The 16068-nt window shown below is 36.9% G+C and overlaps 2 protein-coding genes across 2 annotated transcripts; both read left to right on the top strand.

Moving 5' to 3' along the window:
- Positions 1 to 1547: 1547 nt before the first annotated feature.
- On the top strand, positions 1548 to 7135 carry LOC104099752 (heat shock protein 90-6, mitochondrial). Its single transcript, XM_009606842.4, has 20 exons — positions 1548 to 1766; positions 1844 to 2017; positions 2104 to 2177; positions 2650 to 2775; positions 2868 to 2961; positions 3051 to 3134; positions 3262 to 3405; positions 3512 to 3625; positions 3812 to 3871; positions 3966 to 4040; positions 4128 to 4232; positions 4431 to 4571; positions 4658 to 4750; positions 4854 to 4931; positions 5122 to 5376; positions 5464 to 5566; positions 5667 to 5841; positions 5927 to 6032; positions 6120 to 6209; positions 6793 to 7135. Exons 1-20 carry the CDS (start codon positions 1656 to 1658, stop codon positions 6964 to 6966), a joined length of 2376 nt encoding a protein of 791 aa, XP_009605137.1. The 5' UTR covers positions 1548 to 1655; the 3' UTR covers positions 6967 to 7135.
- A 2659-nt stretch (positions 7136 to 9794) lies between these two features.
- On the top strand, positions 9795 to 15359 carry LOC104099753 (OBERON-like protein). Its single transcript, XM_009606844.4, has 3 exons — positions 9795 to 9929; positions 10557 to 11641; positions 14549 to 15359. Exons 2-3 carry the CDS (start codon positions 10591 to 10593, stop codon positions 15109 to 15111), a joined length of 1614 nt encoding a protein of 537 aa, XP_009605139.1. The 5' UTR covers positions 9795 to 9929; positions 10557 to 10590; the 3' UTR covers positions 15112 to 15359.
- Positions 15360 to 16068: the final 709 nt, after the last annotated feature.

The following is a 16068-nucleotide window of genomic DNA, read 5'->3' as shown; positions in this document are numbered from 1 at the left end:
ATTTCGTCAAACACCTACTATGCAAAATCGAATGCAAGGCTCTGCAATGGTAATCCATTCCTCCCTCAACCAATTTCAACAAGAAACTAACCGAAATAGTTCAACAACCCCACATAATACCTTCTATTGGTACATACATGGCCTATCTCCAGCTCCACAACTTACTTAGACCCATAACATCTTGTATGAAAGCTTAGGAGAAAGACTTACCCGGATACTTGATGGCCCAGTGAGTGACTTTCATGATTCTTGAAGATTGGGAAAGAATGGATGAGTAGAATTGCTAGATCTTCTCCTTCTTTCTCTAAGATACTCCTTTCTCTCCAAAACATCAGGTATTTTCCTTCAAAACGAGCCCCAATGACTTTTAATCAAAATAGGGTCGGGTTGTAGAATAGAAAATGGACTCTCTGAACTCAACTCTGCGACCACTCTACGGTCGCAGAGTAGACCGCAAAACAGGTATACGGTCCGCATAAGGGACGCGAATTCATCCCTTAAAATTGGGTTGATCGGGTCAGGTCTGCGACAGGTATGCGGTCGCATAATGCACCACAAAAGTCTCCCTGCGAATATTTTCATGCTGAATTTGCGACTTATGTGCGACCTGCGAAATGATTATGCGGTCGCATAGTTGGCCGCAAAACAACCTCCAAAATTGACTTTGTTCCTGTTGCACTTTGCGGCTAATCTGCGCCCCGCGGATTAGTTATGCATTCATATAATGGACCGCAAAAATGTCATGTTCTGCAAAAATCATTCTTCCAGCTCCCCAACACCATTGCACAACCCAAAAAGTTCGTATCACGTCAAGCTTGCGAGCCACGGAGATTATCTACTACCTTCGAACACGTTAACCTTGCCTCAGCACCACAAAACTGCGGGTTCTAAGTAAAATTTTACGGGGCCTTACATAGCATATTTTATGAGTAAACAGAACGTACAAATCATCATTGAAATACAAAAACACAGATAAATGAAATCAACATATGTGGCAAATCAAACATGCTTCAATCTCCTAGAATTATGATGCCGTATGGTTGAAATCACTAACTCATAAAGTTTATGCTGAAGAAAATCTTCAATTGCGAAAATGAAAGAACAAAACAATATGACTGAAGTTTGCCAATGCGGCTAAAATATAAATACTTAAATAAATTTTAAATAACACCCTTAAAATCCAAAAATAGCAGAAATATAATATTTTTTGGGGTGGTCTTTAACTTTTGACTCCCGTTGGACTCATGGAAAAAACTTTAAAGTCAAAAGTTACAAGTGTGTCCATAGGGAAAGCGATTGACAACACTTGCTAAACTTAAAGTTCTGTCGGGGAGACAAGTGGGGATAAAAATTCAAGACGGCTATTTGTGTAATTCAGCCCTTAAAATCGGCTACCTGGTGCAAATCCTGCTAATCTAAGAAAGCCATGAGCCCATTATTGATTATCCCAACATCCCCGAAGGAAGAACAAAATGACCAAATTACCCTCACTGAGTTTACTCTTAATTGAATCCGATACGTTTCCCTTAATAATCTCCAGAAGCTTCTTTAAACCCCTCTCTAAAACCCTACTCCTTAAACAATCGCTTTCAGTCATCTCCTCCTCTCTGTTCTCCTCCTCCGTTTTCTCGCTCTGTCGCATTTGGTGAGACGAAATGCACAGGCTTTCGAAACGTTCTGTCACTGCAATCCTTCGCAGCACAACTGCTGCACGCTATCGTGATGTTGCTGCTCCAATTTCTTCTTCCCACTTCTTTTACGATTCGGTATTAACTTATACCTAATCACTCTATATCATATTTATTGTGATTAACTCATCAATTTATTGTAATTTGGTGAACAGGCGGATGGTGATAGTAAAGGTAGATGGTATTCATCATTAACTTCAGGTAGATGTAATGTTAATGGATCCATTAAGCCATTTAAATCAACAAATGAGCCGTTTTTGGGTTGTCGCTATGAGTCAACAGCTGCTGCATCTGATTCTCCATCGGAGAAGTTTGAGTACCAAGCAGAGGTAAAAATCCACCATCAAAGAGTTGGAAGCTGAAAATTGTACTGAATCTTTGAAATTTTGAAATATTTGTTTTGTTTATGTGGCAGGTTAGTCGCCTTATGGACCTCATTGTTAACAGTTTGTACAGCAATAAGGAGGTTTTTCTGAGGGAGCTTATCAGGTAATTATTAGCTAACTTTCTTTTTTAATGTTCGTATGCTCTGCAATTTTTTGTTTATTCCATCAATGACCTTCGCATAAACCAGTGTTTTATAACAGTGTTTTGGTATGCCCTGCAGTTCTTATAACAGTATTGTTGTGTTGTGATTTTTTTTTTCCTGAAACAATGTGAAGATTAGATTTTTACTATGATGACTTGAGATTCAGCTACTTGGTAGCAGTAACTAAGGGACCAAAAAGTAATGTGAATGATTTCATTTGATTGTGATGACTTCGGTGGATTTTTCTGCAGAAGGTGAATTATATCTGGCTTAGTACATTTAAATGCTACCAATTATCTGCCAACACTCTCCGTTGGTTGATATTATGTCAATTCTGGAGACCCTATGTTTGTATTAGACTGAAGTCACTAAACTACAATGAATTAAACTATCTGTATTTGCTACTTACATTTTTCCAATTTGATGACACAGCAATGCAAGTGACGCCTTGGATAAGTTGAGGTTTCTTGGTGTTACTCAGCCTGAGATTTTGAAGGATGGAGTTGATCTTGATATTCGCATTCAGACCGATAAAGATAATGGTGTTATTACCATAACGTGAGCATCACAACCTATTAACCATTTTTGTCTTTTTCGTCTTGTCTGCCCATCATGATTGTTGAGGCTGTCAAGGTATTTGGTCTATGCAGGGACTCAGGAATTGGTATGACTCGCCAAGAACTTGTTGACTGCCTTGGTACTATTGCACAAAGTGGGACCGCAAAGTTCCTGAAAGCCCTGAAGGTGAATTCCTGTGATATAATTACTCTATTCTCTGTGTTTGCTTCATATAACCTAATAATTTTTGTACATGTGTTTTTACCACATAACAGGACAGCAAGGATGCTGGTGCTGACAGCAATTTAATTGGTCAATTCGGCGTGGGATTCTACTCAGCTTTCCTTGTTTCTGAACAAGTATGTTTTTTGTCTAGGGGTTCTACATTAGACTTCCCCTCCACTTCTTGATAATAAAAATTAACCTTGATACATTTGTATTTCTCTTATAATTTTAATTTTAACTCTTATAATTTGCTAATGAAAGGTTGAAGTCTCGACAAAAAGCCCAAAATCTGACAAGCAATATGTCTGGGTTGGAGAGGCCAATTCTAGCACCTATACCATTAGAGAGGAGACTGATCCTGCAAAACTCCTTCCTAGGGGAACCCGTCTCACACTATATCTTAAGGTTGGTAAATCAATTTGTTGCAAAGGCAGGCTTCTGATCCTAGTTATCTTAGTTCCCGAGGAGGACCTTACTGTTGTTTTCTCCATGTTCTGCTGTATATGTGCAGAGGGACGACAAAGGATTTGCGCATCCGGAAAGAATTGAAAAGCTTGTGAAAAACTACTCGCAGTTTGTTTCATTCCCTATTTACACTTGGCAAGAGAAGGGATATACAAAAGAGGTGTGTGCGTACCCTTAAGCTTTTCCGTATACTCGTGAGGCATTACTTTTGCAGATAAATCTTCACTTTTTTTCTATCTACAGCCACAAAACATGCTTGGGGTCTTACATTTTTGACGTTCCACGTTATGTAAGCTGGATATAACTCCTTATCGCCTTGTGGTTCCGTGATATTGTCTCTTTACAGGTTGAAGTTGATAAGGATCCGGCAGAAGCCAAGAACGATGGAGAAGATGCGACAGCTGAGGTAGCTAGGAGTAGTACCTATTCTGGGGGTAGCTTTGTTGATTCTGCTGTTGTCTTTTTCCATTTCTGATGAAATTTCCAACTCTCTGCAACAGAAAAAGAAGAAGACCAAAAAAATTGTGGAGAAATATTGGGACTGGGAGCTTACCAATGAGACTCAACCAATATGGGTTAGTCTTCAGATTACTATCTCCTGCTGCTGTCCTTCAAAAGTTTGTTCTTACTGATATAATGAGTTACTGTCTTTCCTTTTCCAGCTTCGAAGTCCTAAGGAAGTAAGTAAAGAGGAGTACAATGAGTTCTACAAGAAGACTTTTAATGAATATTTGGAGCCTCTTGCTTCTTCACATTTTACAACTGAGGTACTAAAGACTTCTTTGATGCAAAATTCTTTTAAGTAACATATTCTACTACTTCATCCTATTATTATAATTCTAGTATGATATCCTCTATTTTAATGGTAATCTTGGAGGTTTAAGTTTCAATTTTGTTATTCTGGTTCTTTTCTTTTCTCGTTTTCCGCCTGTTACGTCATTTTTACCTCGCTTTTGCTGTGACAGGGAGAAGTGGAGTTCCGTTCTATACTTTATGTGCCATCTGTATCTCCAATGGGTAAGGATGACATAGTCAATCCCAAGACGAAGAATATAAGGCTTTACGTAAAGCGCGTGTTCATATCTGACGACTTTGACGGTGAACTGGTAAGAGAGAAAGCTTTATTTTTTCTATGAGAGAAGTTCATTGCTATAACATAGGAGCTTATTGATATGCCTTTTGTCTGGTATAGTTCCCACGCTACCTGAGTTTTATCAAAGGTATTGTCGACTCAAATGATCTTCCACTTAATGTATCACGAGAGATTCTTCAAGAAAGTCGCATTGTAAGTTCTTCAGGCATACTCTTTACGTTCAAGTGGTGGTGCATTTTTTAATTGCATGCTGTTAAGCTCTTGATTTTACGAACTGTGTCTTGTTGACTGTTAGGTTCGCATCATGAGGAAGCGGTTGGTGCGGAAAGCATTTGAAATGATTCAGGGCATTTCCCTCAGCGAAAACAAAGATGTATGTATATTTGCTTCTCAAGCCTTTGTGTCCATGGCATTAGTCTTATACATTTGTTGTGAAACAATTTTTTATACAGTGAAAATGTTTGTCTTTTTTTTTTTTGAAAGTTTTTGTTATCTTCAGTTTTTTGCATTAGCTGGCCAGTTCTTCTGAATGTCATTGGGCATCTGCTATTCTTTATATGCAGGACTATGATAAGTTTTGGGAGAACTATGGAAAGCACCTAAAGTTGGGATGCATCGAAGATCGTGAAAACCACAAGCGTCTTGCTCCACTTTTACGATTTTTCTCTTCTCAAAGTGATGAATTTACGATCAGCTTGGATGAATATGTTGAGAATATGAAACCAGACCAGAAGGACATTTACTATATTGCTTCTGATAGTGTAACCAGTGCAAAGAACACTCCTTTCCTGGAAAAACTTCTTGAGAAGGATCTTGAAGTATGAGTTGTTTGAACTAACTCTAGTTGGTTTCTTGTCTGCTGTCTTCTTGCTTGCTTCACTGATATTGTCTAATTCCTTTTCCAGGTGCTGTTCTTAGTTGATCCTATTGACGAGGTTGCTATCCAAAATCTCAAATCATACAAGGAGAAAAACTTTGTTGACATTAGCAAAGAGGACCTAGATTTGGGTTAGTGATTTGAGATGTTTATCCTTTATATAATATCCTCTCCCTTTTAGCCGATCCACATATTTTGCAATACTAATAAGCTGGCTATCCATTGTTCTAGGTGATAAGAATGAAGACAAGGAAAAGGAGATAAAACAGGAGTTTGGGCAAACTTGCGATTGGATAAAGAAACGGCTAGGAGACAAGGTTGCTAGCGTGCAGATCTCAAATCGTTTGAGCAGTTCTCCTTGTGTTCTTGTATCAGGAAAGTTTGGTTGGTCAGCCAATATGGAGAGGTGAAGTGAATTTTTTCTGATGCAGATGGTTCAGTTTTGAGCTTCAAGCTGTAGCCATTTATGAAATACCTGGATTTTCTTGCAGGCTGATGAAGGCCCAAACTGTTGGTGATACCTCCAACCTGGATTTCATGAGGAGCAGAAGAGTCTTTGAGATCAATCCCGAACACCCGATCATTAGAACCTTAAATGTAAGCTGATTTTGTCCAATGATTACACCTTCTTATGTAATATAATCTTGTGTGTTTACTAACATCCTTGTTTGTCTAATACTGCAGGAAGCCTACAGGAGTACTCCAGATGATGAAGAAGCCTTGAGGGCCATTGATCTTTTGTATGATGCTGCATTGGTTTCTAGTGGTTTCACTGTGAGTCTTCATATCTTTATTCCTATTTATTCGGGTAACTGGATTTGGTCCCTGAGACAATTAACCTCAGTGAAGCTAGCATATAGTATTCATACTTGGTTATATTTTTAGGATTACTTTGGGCACAAGTGACCCTTCTTAATTATGCCAGTAGTGCTTGATATTTGCTTAGATAACTATAGGAGGTCCAAGAATGTAGTTTATTAACTTGAAGATGTACCATAACATATTAGAAATACTTTTGAACCTCATGTAAGATTTAGAAAGAAAAAGAGTATAGTAGGTGGAAGAGTTGGTAAGTGGTAGGGTGATTTTAACCAGCGGTATGCTAGAGAAGGTTCATTTCTCATGAGATACACCATTTCATAGATATTCTTTTTTAATGTGGGGTTTAAACTGGTATGGGATGATGAGTTCATCGGTTGTTTTTCTTTTTGAGGGACAAAAGGGAAACTAATAGGTGATGATAATATGGACAAAGATTCAATTATATCAGAGGAAATAGAACTATATGACAAATATTGGCTGCATAGGCGCAGTGACCTTGATTCTTATCTCTTGCATGTTGCATCAATTGTTGCAGCCTGAGAATCCGGCACAACTTGGAGGGAAGATATATGAGATGATGAACATGGCTCTTGCTGGCAAATATGGAACTGTCGGTGGGTATCAGCAGCAAGTAAACCAGCAGTCGTACATCCCAGAAACAGTCGAAGCTGAGGTGGTTGAGCCTGCTGAAGCTGGTGGACAGAAATAAAATATGTAACTTTCCATTAGTTTGTAATATAATAGTTGAGGCTCGTTAGAGATAATATTGGTACCCTATTGGTGAGCAGATCAATCGTCGGAAGTAGAAGACTTGATAAGCATTATTGTGCAGTTAAATTGAAAATTTAAAATAGAACAATAATCTTGTTTACGAATAACTTCCCAGTTCTAGCTCTGATCTTATGCTATTTGGTTTTTGACTCGTCTTATTAGTTGTTACGTCAAGAAAAGATTACCAATTCGATAATATTACTTGGCATTCGAACTGTGTTTTGTGCAGACTAATTAAAGTATTTCTGGAGGTCTTGGTGAAAACTCAATTCCTTTTTAATTTTCTGAAAAGCAATCTGATATATGAGACCTGTAAGAGCAGCAAACTCTATCTTATTTTATATTAATCTTCTTTCCTATGCCCAATTTGGATTGAGATATTACTGATATTGAACACTTGGTCGAATGTATATATTCATATTTAGATATCTCAATTAGTTTTTCTAAATAATGTGTGAAAGACACTTTTCTAGTCAAGCTTGGATTATATGGAACGAGTGAGCAAAATTGGTCTTCAAACTGATTACATGTCTTTTGGACTTATTCTAATCCTCTGCAAGCAAGGAGTTGTATGCTTAAAATATGTATGTTATATGTGTATTATATGTTAATATACAAAAAGCTGATAAGGGTCTAATTTGCCCCTCTGCTATTATAAATAGGCCTTATTTACCCTCCGTTTAATTTTTCTATCAAAAATATCCTTACCGTTATACATTAGGTTCATATTTACCCTTTCAACGTTAAAAAGGGTTATATTTGCCTTTCGTTATACTTTAGGATCATATTTACCCCTCTACTCTTCAAAAAAGGTTACATTTGCCCTTCGTTATACTTTCTTGACATATTTATCCTTACAATTATACTTTAGGATCATATTTTTCCCTCACCCGTTAGATCGCCATGTCCCACCTTTGTTTTCTTATATGGCGCCTATGTGGATTTATTTTTCTTCCAATTTAAATATGGTCACCTATTTAAGATAATTTAACCCCGCCCACCCAATTTAAATAAGAAACACTAACTAAAATAAATGGAAATCATAATTCCCAATCCCCACCCCCACAATCAATCACTCGTCCATCTCTCTTCTCCGGGTCAGCTCCATGTTTTTCGGAGAGCGAAAAAATTTTGGACAGTGAGTGAACGAAACTATAGTGTTATCTCTAATTGATTTATTTAATTATTTCACCTTTGTCTATGTTAATTTGTTTCCCTTTAATACTTATGAGTTAGGAGACATGAATCACTCAATGATGTTTTGAAGTGTTTGTAGAGATACAACTGTGTAAAGTCTAAACTGGGTCAATTGACCATGGTTGATTCATGAAAAGCAATTTCCTGATAGAACATTTATGAAGATTGTGCGAAATACAATAGTTATAGCAGCGGCAACATATTGACAAACAATAACTTTGAACTCAAAATCACTAATCTAATACAACTCACAATTATTGCAGTAACCAAAGTAAATTACAAGAAGTTGCACAACAATAGAGCTAATGAAGTCTTATTTAAATTGGGTGGGCGGGCTAAATTATCTTAAATAGGTGACCATATTTAAATTGGAAGAAAAAGAAATCCGCATAGGCGACATGTAGGAAAACAAAGGTGGGACATGGCGATCTACCGGATGAGGGTATATGTAGGGCATAATTGTAAGGATAAATATGTCAACAAAGTATAACGAAAGGCAAATGTAACCCTTTTTTGAAGAGTAGAGGGGGTAAATATGATCTTAAAATATAACGAAGGGCAAATGTAACCCATTTTAACGTGTAAGGGTAAATATGAACCTAATGTATAACGGTAAGGATATTTTTGATAGAAAAATTAAACAGAGGGTAAATAAGGCCTATTTATGATAGTAGAGGGGCAAATTAGACCCTTATCTGTACAATATATATATATATATATATATATATATATATATTGTTGGCTATTATTTTTAAGAGCAGCTATGGAGCGTAGTTTTTCCTTACTGAATTCTACTTTTCCCATTAAAGATTTTAAATAAAGAATTAGTTGCGTACCAAGAGTTGAAGTAGTTCTAATTCTTCTACTGTGCTTTTTTGTCCTTAAATTTTTCTTCTTCAAATGATTAATTACTTTTGCATTTGTAGTTATTTGTACTGTCCTAATACCCCATATCTCTATTGGTATTTGGTCTAAAATCTTTGTTTTCCCCCACTTGATATGGAAACAAACGCTGATTCTGCAATCCTCTTAGTCTTTCACTCCAACAGGGCTTGACCAATAAATAAATAAACAATAATAATACTAATAGACGATAGGTAAAAAGGTCAAATTTGCTCATGCCCTAATTTAAATTGAGCAATTTTGTTCTCAATTATATTTTGAATTTAATATCCTCACACTCATTAACCATAGTAGTTAATATAGGAGAAGTAAATTTGAACGTTTTTACTCTTAAGAGTCGTTTGATACAATGGTGGGATATTCTGGGATATCCCACGAGAGATAGTTAATCCCACCAATTTAGTAAAAAATCTATCTTGCGATTAGCTATTATCCTTATTTCATTTACCAAACCACCCTTAACTATTTTGTATGTGGAGTTCACTCATTTCTGACCGGAACTCTGTTAATAAAAATGAGAAGTGCAAGACCAATTTAGAATATTATAGACACACAAATTGGACCTTTACTCTAGACAATAAAAACAAAAGGAAATGGAGAAAAAACCGGTTTAGTGGCTTAAAAACCGGCTAAAACGGTGTCAGATCCGGTTCTTGGTCATCGTCTGCAGTTGACTTTTCTTATTCTTTTTGCCAGCGAAATGCATAAAGATAAAGGCTGAATCTTTTTATTTCAAAAATCTGTAGTTGAAGTCTCAAATTCATCCACAAGTCTTTCCTCTACAGAAATGTGCCTGAATTAGTAAGTGAAAAACTCTTTCCATTTTTCATTTAAGCTTTTCCTGAAACCATAAATATTCTGTTTGTCCGCATTTTTTTGGTTGACCCAACTTATGTTACTTTAATTTCTTTAGTGTATTCAAATTGGTTTCAGCTGATTTCCAATTTTTATTTTTATTTGTTGTTTCTTTTGCAAGTATTCTGAGAATTTGAGGATGTCCCATAACCATCTTGATGTTCTTGAAATTCATTTTTGTTACAAAAAAATGAAATGATAGTTAATACAAATACTTGTCTGGTTTAATTATTTGGATTTTATCTCATGAATTAATTGTTTGTAATGCTTAGAGTTTGGTGAAAATTAATTATTGATTTCTCACACTTTAGGTTGGAGAAAGATATCCGATCTTCATAAAGTTGTAATCTTTAATATATAGTGGAAATAGGCAGCTCTTAGTTTTAGTTTGGATCCATTTGAAAATGTTTTAAATTACATTTCCATAGGTAAAAGGTGTCAAGCTGCTTGTTTACAAAGACATAAAATGATTTTTAGAGGCTTAGTTTGAGATGTTATTAAATTAGCTTTATCCATTTTTCATTATTTCCATTGACATTACATTGATGTTTACTTCACATGTTTTTCTTTCAGGTGCTGATATATAAGTTATCAACCTTCATCAAATATGCTGCCTCCACATCCCAACGGGTTACAACCGTCCTTGTTTCTTGCATCTTCTGATAATCATGAGCCAAGAATGAACTCTGATCAGATTCGTGAATCGCCTGCTGAGAGTGCTAGTTCCTGGCCCGCTATTGATGCTGCCGCCCAACTGAAGCTTGAGAATCAGAAAGCTGAGGATGGTTATTACGAGCAGTCTGTCACTCGCGGGCGTTCTAGTGCAAATAGGATCTCTCTTCTTGATATAGCAAGAGAGCGAGTGGATATAATATCTGAGCAAATGCATTTGCTCCCTAATGAGTATTTAGAAGAGCTAAAGGGTAGGCTTCGAGCGATGCTTGAGGGGAACGGGAGTTCTCAACAAAGAGACGAATTTATGGTTTTGCAGAGGCTTGTTCAGAGGAGGTCGGATTTGACCGCAGAGACATTGATTAAAGCTCATCGGGTTCAGCTGGAAATTGTTGTTGCTATTAAAAGTGGAATTCAATTTTTCCTGCATCAAAGTATGAATCTTTCTCAGACTGCCCTGATTGAGGTTTTCGTATACAAGAGATGTCGGAATATAGCATGCCAAAGTCAGTTGCCTGCAGAAGATTGCCTTTGTGAGATATGCACCAATAGAAAGGGATTCTGCAGCCTTTGCATGTGTGTTATCTGTAACAAGTTTGATTTTGAAGTGAATACATGTCGGTGGATCGGTTGCGACTCCTGCGCTCATTGGACTCACACGGATTGTGCAATTCGTGATAAACAAGTTGGAACAGGTGCTTCTCCTGTGAATGGGCTGGGGTCTGCTGAAATGCAGTTCAGGTGTAGAGCATGCAACCGCACTTCTGAGCTTTTAGGCTGGGTGAATGATGTATTCCAACACTGTGCTCCAATGTGGGACAAGGAATCTTTTCTAAGAGAACTAACTGTTGTAAGTAAGATATTTCGACTGAGTGAGAACACAAGAGGGAGGCAGCTTTTTTGGAAGTCTGAGGAGCTCATTGAAAAACTAAAGGGTGGAGTCGCTGAGACAACTGCTTGCAGGAGTATATTATCTTTTCTCCAAGGTAAATCTTGTATCTTGCTCTCTATTGCTACTGCACCTTCTAGAAATGATGCATAAAAAGGTAGAATCTATCAATGGTGAACCTAACAATTAATCATTTGCTTCTCTTATGAGAAGTTAGAAATATCCTACATCTGCTTGGTGGACATCTTTAATCCCATAAGTATCCATCAAAAGCATTTAAAACTGCTAAATGCTTTATATCTAAATGTTGAGGCGTAGTTGTTTGATTGATATGCCTTGGATCTGAAGCTGTATCCAATACTTTCCGTCTTTAGGCTAGGTACCATCGGATGAAATGTGTAACAGTAACTCATGACAGAGTGTTGACAGAGAGATTGAAGAAATGATTGATACATAAAGGATTCCTTTCATGCTCCTCCTTTGTTGATCGCATCATCTTTTTTATCCAGTTCTTAGTTATTGTTTTGCTTTAGATAGATAATTAACTTTTACAGAAGGGACATGAAGCAGTACAATCGTTGAGGACCAGGTTCTTCTAACTTAAATTGGTAGCGAAATTGTAATACGGAAGAAACTTGAAAAACTTTGAAGACTATTCTAGCAAGGTGTTTCAACTACGATCTGTAACCCATATTATTAGGTTTAGACTGCCAAAGACCCCACTTTTCTTAGACCAAAAAAATGCAGGAAAATTACTTTTTTCTCTACTAGTATGTTTGTATTTCTTTTATAGCTCAATGTGCCACAAAGCTTTCCCTTCTTCCTCCCGAATCTTTAAAAGTCTGGTCTATAACATACCCAGTAAGCAAATAAGTAGTTCCTACATGACCAAATATAAAACCATCATCCATATTCATTAACTAAGGAACACTGTAAGAAGAGAGTTAGGAATCTTTCCTGGTTTCCTATATAGTAAGCAAATAAGTAATTCCTTTTTAGCTTCTGAAGAACCAAAGAACATTTGAGAGCCTTAAACTCAGATGAAACTTTTGGGGTGTGCTTGGTACGAAGGAAAATGTTTTCCTAAAAAATGAGTGGTTTTATCACTTATTTTCCCGTGCTTGGTTGGTGAGTGAAAAACTTTTTCCGGAAAATATTTTCTAGTGTTTGTTTAGAGAGTAGAAAATATTTTTTAGAAAAATAATTTTTTATGCTACTTTCCTTACCCCCTTCCCCCAAATACCCATATTTTCTGTGCTCCCCCTACCTCCCCTGACGGAAAATACTCATTTTGTTGAAATGAAAGAAAATATTTTTTACTATATCATTTTGTTGAAATAAAAGAAAATACTTTTTACTACATCATTTTGTTGAAATGAAAGAAAATACTTTTTCAACATCATGAAAAGAAAGTACTTTTTTGTTGAAATGAAAGAAGATATTTTTTACTACATCATTTTGTCGAAATAAAAGAAAATACTTTTCAACATCATGAAAAGAAAGTACTTTTTTGTTGAAATAAGAGAAGATACTTTTTACTACATTATTTTGTTGAAATGAAAGAAAATACTTTTTCTAAATCATGAAAAGAAAGTACTTTTTTTGTTGAAATGAAACAAAATACTTTTTTTATATCATGAAAAAAATACTCATTTTGTTGAAATGAAAAAGAAAGTACTCTATCTACAACATGAAAAGAAAGTATTCTTAATAATATTTCTATTTAGGGTGGAGGTAGGGCAGGGGTTGGGGGAGGGTGGATGGGTATGGTGGGGGTGGGTGGGGTAGGGTGGGGATGGGGAATAGGGTGGGGAAGGAAGAGTTTTGGAAAATGTTTTCCCTTCTCTTGATAGTTGAAGGAAAATGTTTTCCAAAACATAAGCCAACCAAACATGGGAAAATTGAAAAACATTTTCTTCGTACCAAACACACCATTGGTTTACAAATAAGAGAAGCCCAAGGTAAAGGTTTTAAGGTTAGAAGTTAGAACCAGGAATTCAAAATCTTTTACAATAGACCCTTGTGGTCTGGCCCTTCCCGGACCCCGCGCATAGCGGGAGCTTAGTGTACCGGGCTACCTTTTTTTACATGGAAATAAATTTGGATTATCCAAGTTCCAGAACCTTCTATTAGTTAACTGGTGAAAACGAAATCGGAAAGAACATCAAGCAAATTGAGCAACTATCTAGTCACTCTTACATTTGCACTAGTAGAAATGCCTGTCACTAGTAGAAATGCCTGAAAATTACATTTGCACTAGTAGAGATGCATGTATCACCATCAATAGCTTCCTTAACAGTTTGAAGGTTCCATGTTCTACCTCGTAAGAGTAACTTTCTCCTGCCTCCTTTTACTGTCTGTTTCTTTCTTTTTTCTGCCTCGGTTGTGAAATCCCTTTGAGTGATTGATTCCTATGTTGCTTGGACTCTCCAAAATGCTGCCGCACCCGTGTCGGATCCTCCAAAAATACACTAGCTCTTACACCTGGTGAAATTTTCGAAGAGTCCGAGCAACATAGCTTGGTTCTCCTTCTGAGTCTAATTCTGTGATCTTCTGACACTATCTTCACCTTCCCTTTATGATCCACATGCATCCCATTTTCTAAGGCTGTATATGTACAGATTGGTCCTTATTTTGAAGGAACAAAAGATAGAATTAATTTGGGAATTCCATCATTTTCCGTCATATATTTTCCTGCCAAGTTTTGGTGCAAACAGGGAAAAGATGACCAAATATTGATACATGCATGTAAACAATTCACAATGTGGAAATGCTGCACACAAGGGCACGAATAGAAGGTTTATCTGATAGGACAAAATTCATTCTTCTTGGGATGAACATCCGCCTTTCATCTTTTTCCTTCTCTCAGTTACTCATCATGCTATCACCTAGATCCTAAGAAGTTGAAAACAGCAACGGCCTAAAATGCATGGCATAACTCTTTGTTAGTTTCTTGGAAGTACTATTCTTAATATCACCGATTTATGTACTCATTTTGATGAAGAGCTTGAGATGGACTCCCCAAAGAGCAGTGAGGCTGGAATTAATGGAAGGATGATGCCACCACAGGAGGCATGCAGTCGAATTGCTGAAGTGGTACAAGAAGCAGTGCAGAAAATGGAAATAGTAGCCGACGAAAAAATGAGGATGCTAAAGAGAGCTCGCCAAGCTCTCGAGACATGTGATCATGAACTGGAGGAAAAAGCTAAGGAAGTTGCAGAACTGAAGCTGGAGAGGCAGCGAAAAAGGCAACAGATAGACGAATTAGAGAGCGTTGTTAGGCTTAAAGAAGCAGAAGCAGATATGTTCCAGCTTAAGGCCGATGAAGCAAGACGAGAAGCTGACAGATTACAGAGGATTGCTCTTGCAAAATCAGCGAAATCAGAAGAAGACTATGCTAGCAGTTACCTTAAACAACGTCTTAGTGAGGCTGAAGCTGAGAGGCAATTCCTTTTCGAGAAGATTAAACTTCAAGATCAAGGTTCTCGTTCATCACAAAGCAATGACATGGGCGATCCTCCGCAAGCACTTTACACTAAAATACATGAGATCCTAAAGAGCGTGTAGCTCCGCCTCCCAGTAAATCCAGACGACCAGCCTAATGAACATCTTTGTAAGTGACCTGATCATTATTCATGTTTTGTGTGCTTTTCTTGCAGTAACTTAATATAGTGTTGCAGAGCAAACTGTAAATTAAATTCCTGTGTCATTTTAACTTAAAACTCTTTAAATAAGACGTTGGCAGGACGAATGCCCTAGCTAAAACCTTGTATAATTGATTGGTTTGCTTTTATTGATGGAGTTAATTTGTGAAATCGACTAAAAGATACCACTATATAATTGATCAACTGGCTGTTGCCAGAAAGAATACAATATCAACTCAAGATTGAATGAAACACTAAATTACTAGTATGGATCAATATGGAGATTTTCTAACTAAATAAAACTGTACATTTTTTTCTTCATTCTGTTGCAGCAAAGTTGCCACAACAAAATCATGTTTTTCATTTCCAAGATTTCAATAGAACTTACTTGAGTTGGTATATTCAAGCACAGATGTCCAATGCGACAGGTAACTGGTCAAAAGGACCATAATTCAAAATTTGAATTACAGTGTCACGAGTTTGACCTCTCTGCTCTTAGAGTCCAGAACCAAAGTGTGATTCTTTTGGACACAAGAGACCGAAATAGGTGAAAGAAAATTGGTAACCTTTCTATATATAACGCCCTTTTAAAGGGCGCTATACTTTAACGTCAGTTTTGTCCGTTAAGGTATAGCGCGCTATACCCGTGTTTGCATTTTAATGTATAACGCTCTAAACAAAAGCGCTATATCTGTTTGCATTTTCAGTAAGACCTGCTATGTGCCCCCCCCCCCCCCCCCCCTCTCTCTCTCTCTCTCTCTCCATTGATGGCACTAATTTTCTTTTTCTTTTTTCTTTTCTGTTTTTTTTAAATTCATTTTCTCCACTATGGCTACCCCAATCTATTTTTTTTAATTCATTTTTACCATGCCCCCACCTA

The sequence above is a fragment of the Nicotiana tomentosiformis genome, chromosome 7, assembly GCF_000390325.3.
Source record: "Nicotiana tomentosiformis chromosome 7, ASM39032v3, whole genome shotgun sequence".
Taxonomy (NCBI): Eukaryota; Viridiplantae; Streptophyta; class Magnoliopsida; order Solanales; family Solanaceae; genus Nicotiana; species Nicotiana tomentosiformis.
Note: the sequence above shows the minus strand (reverse complement) of the source record. Positions and strands in the feature narration are given on the sequence as shown.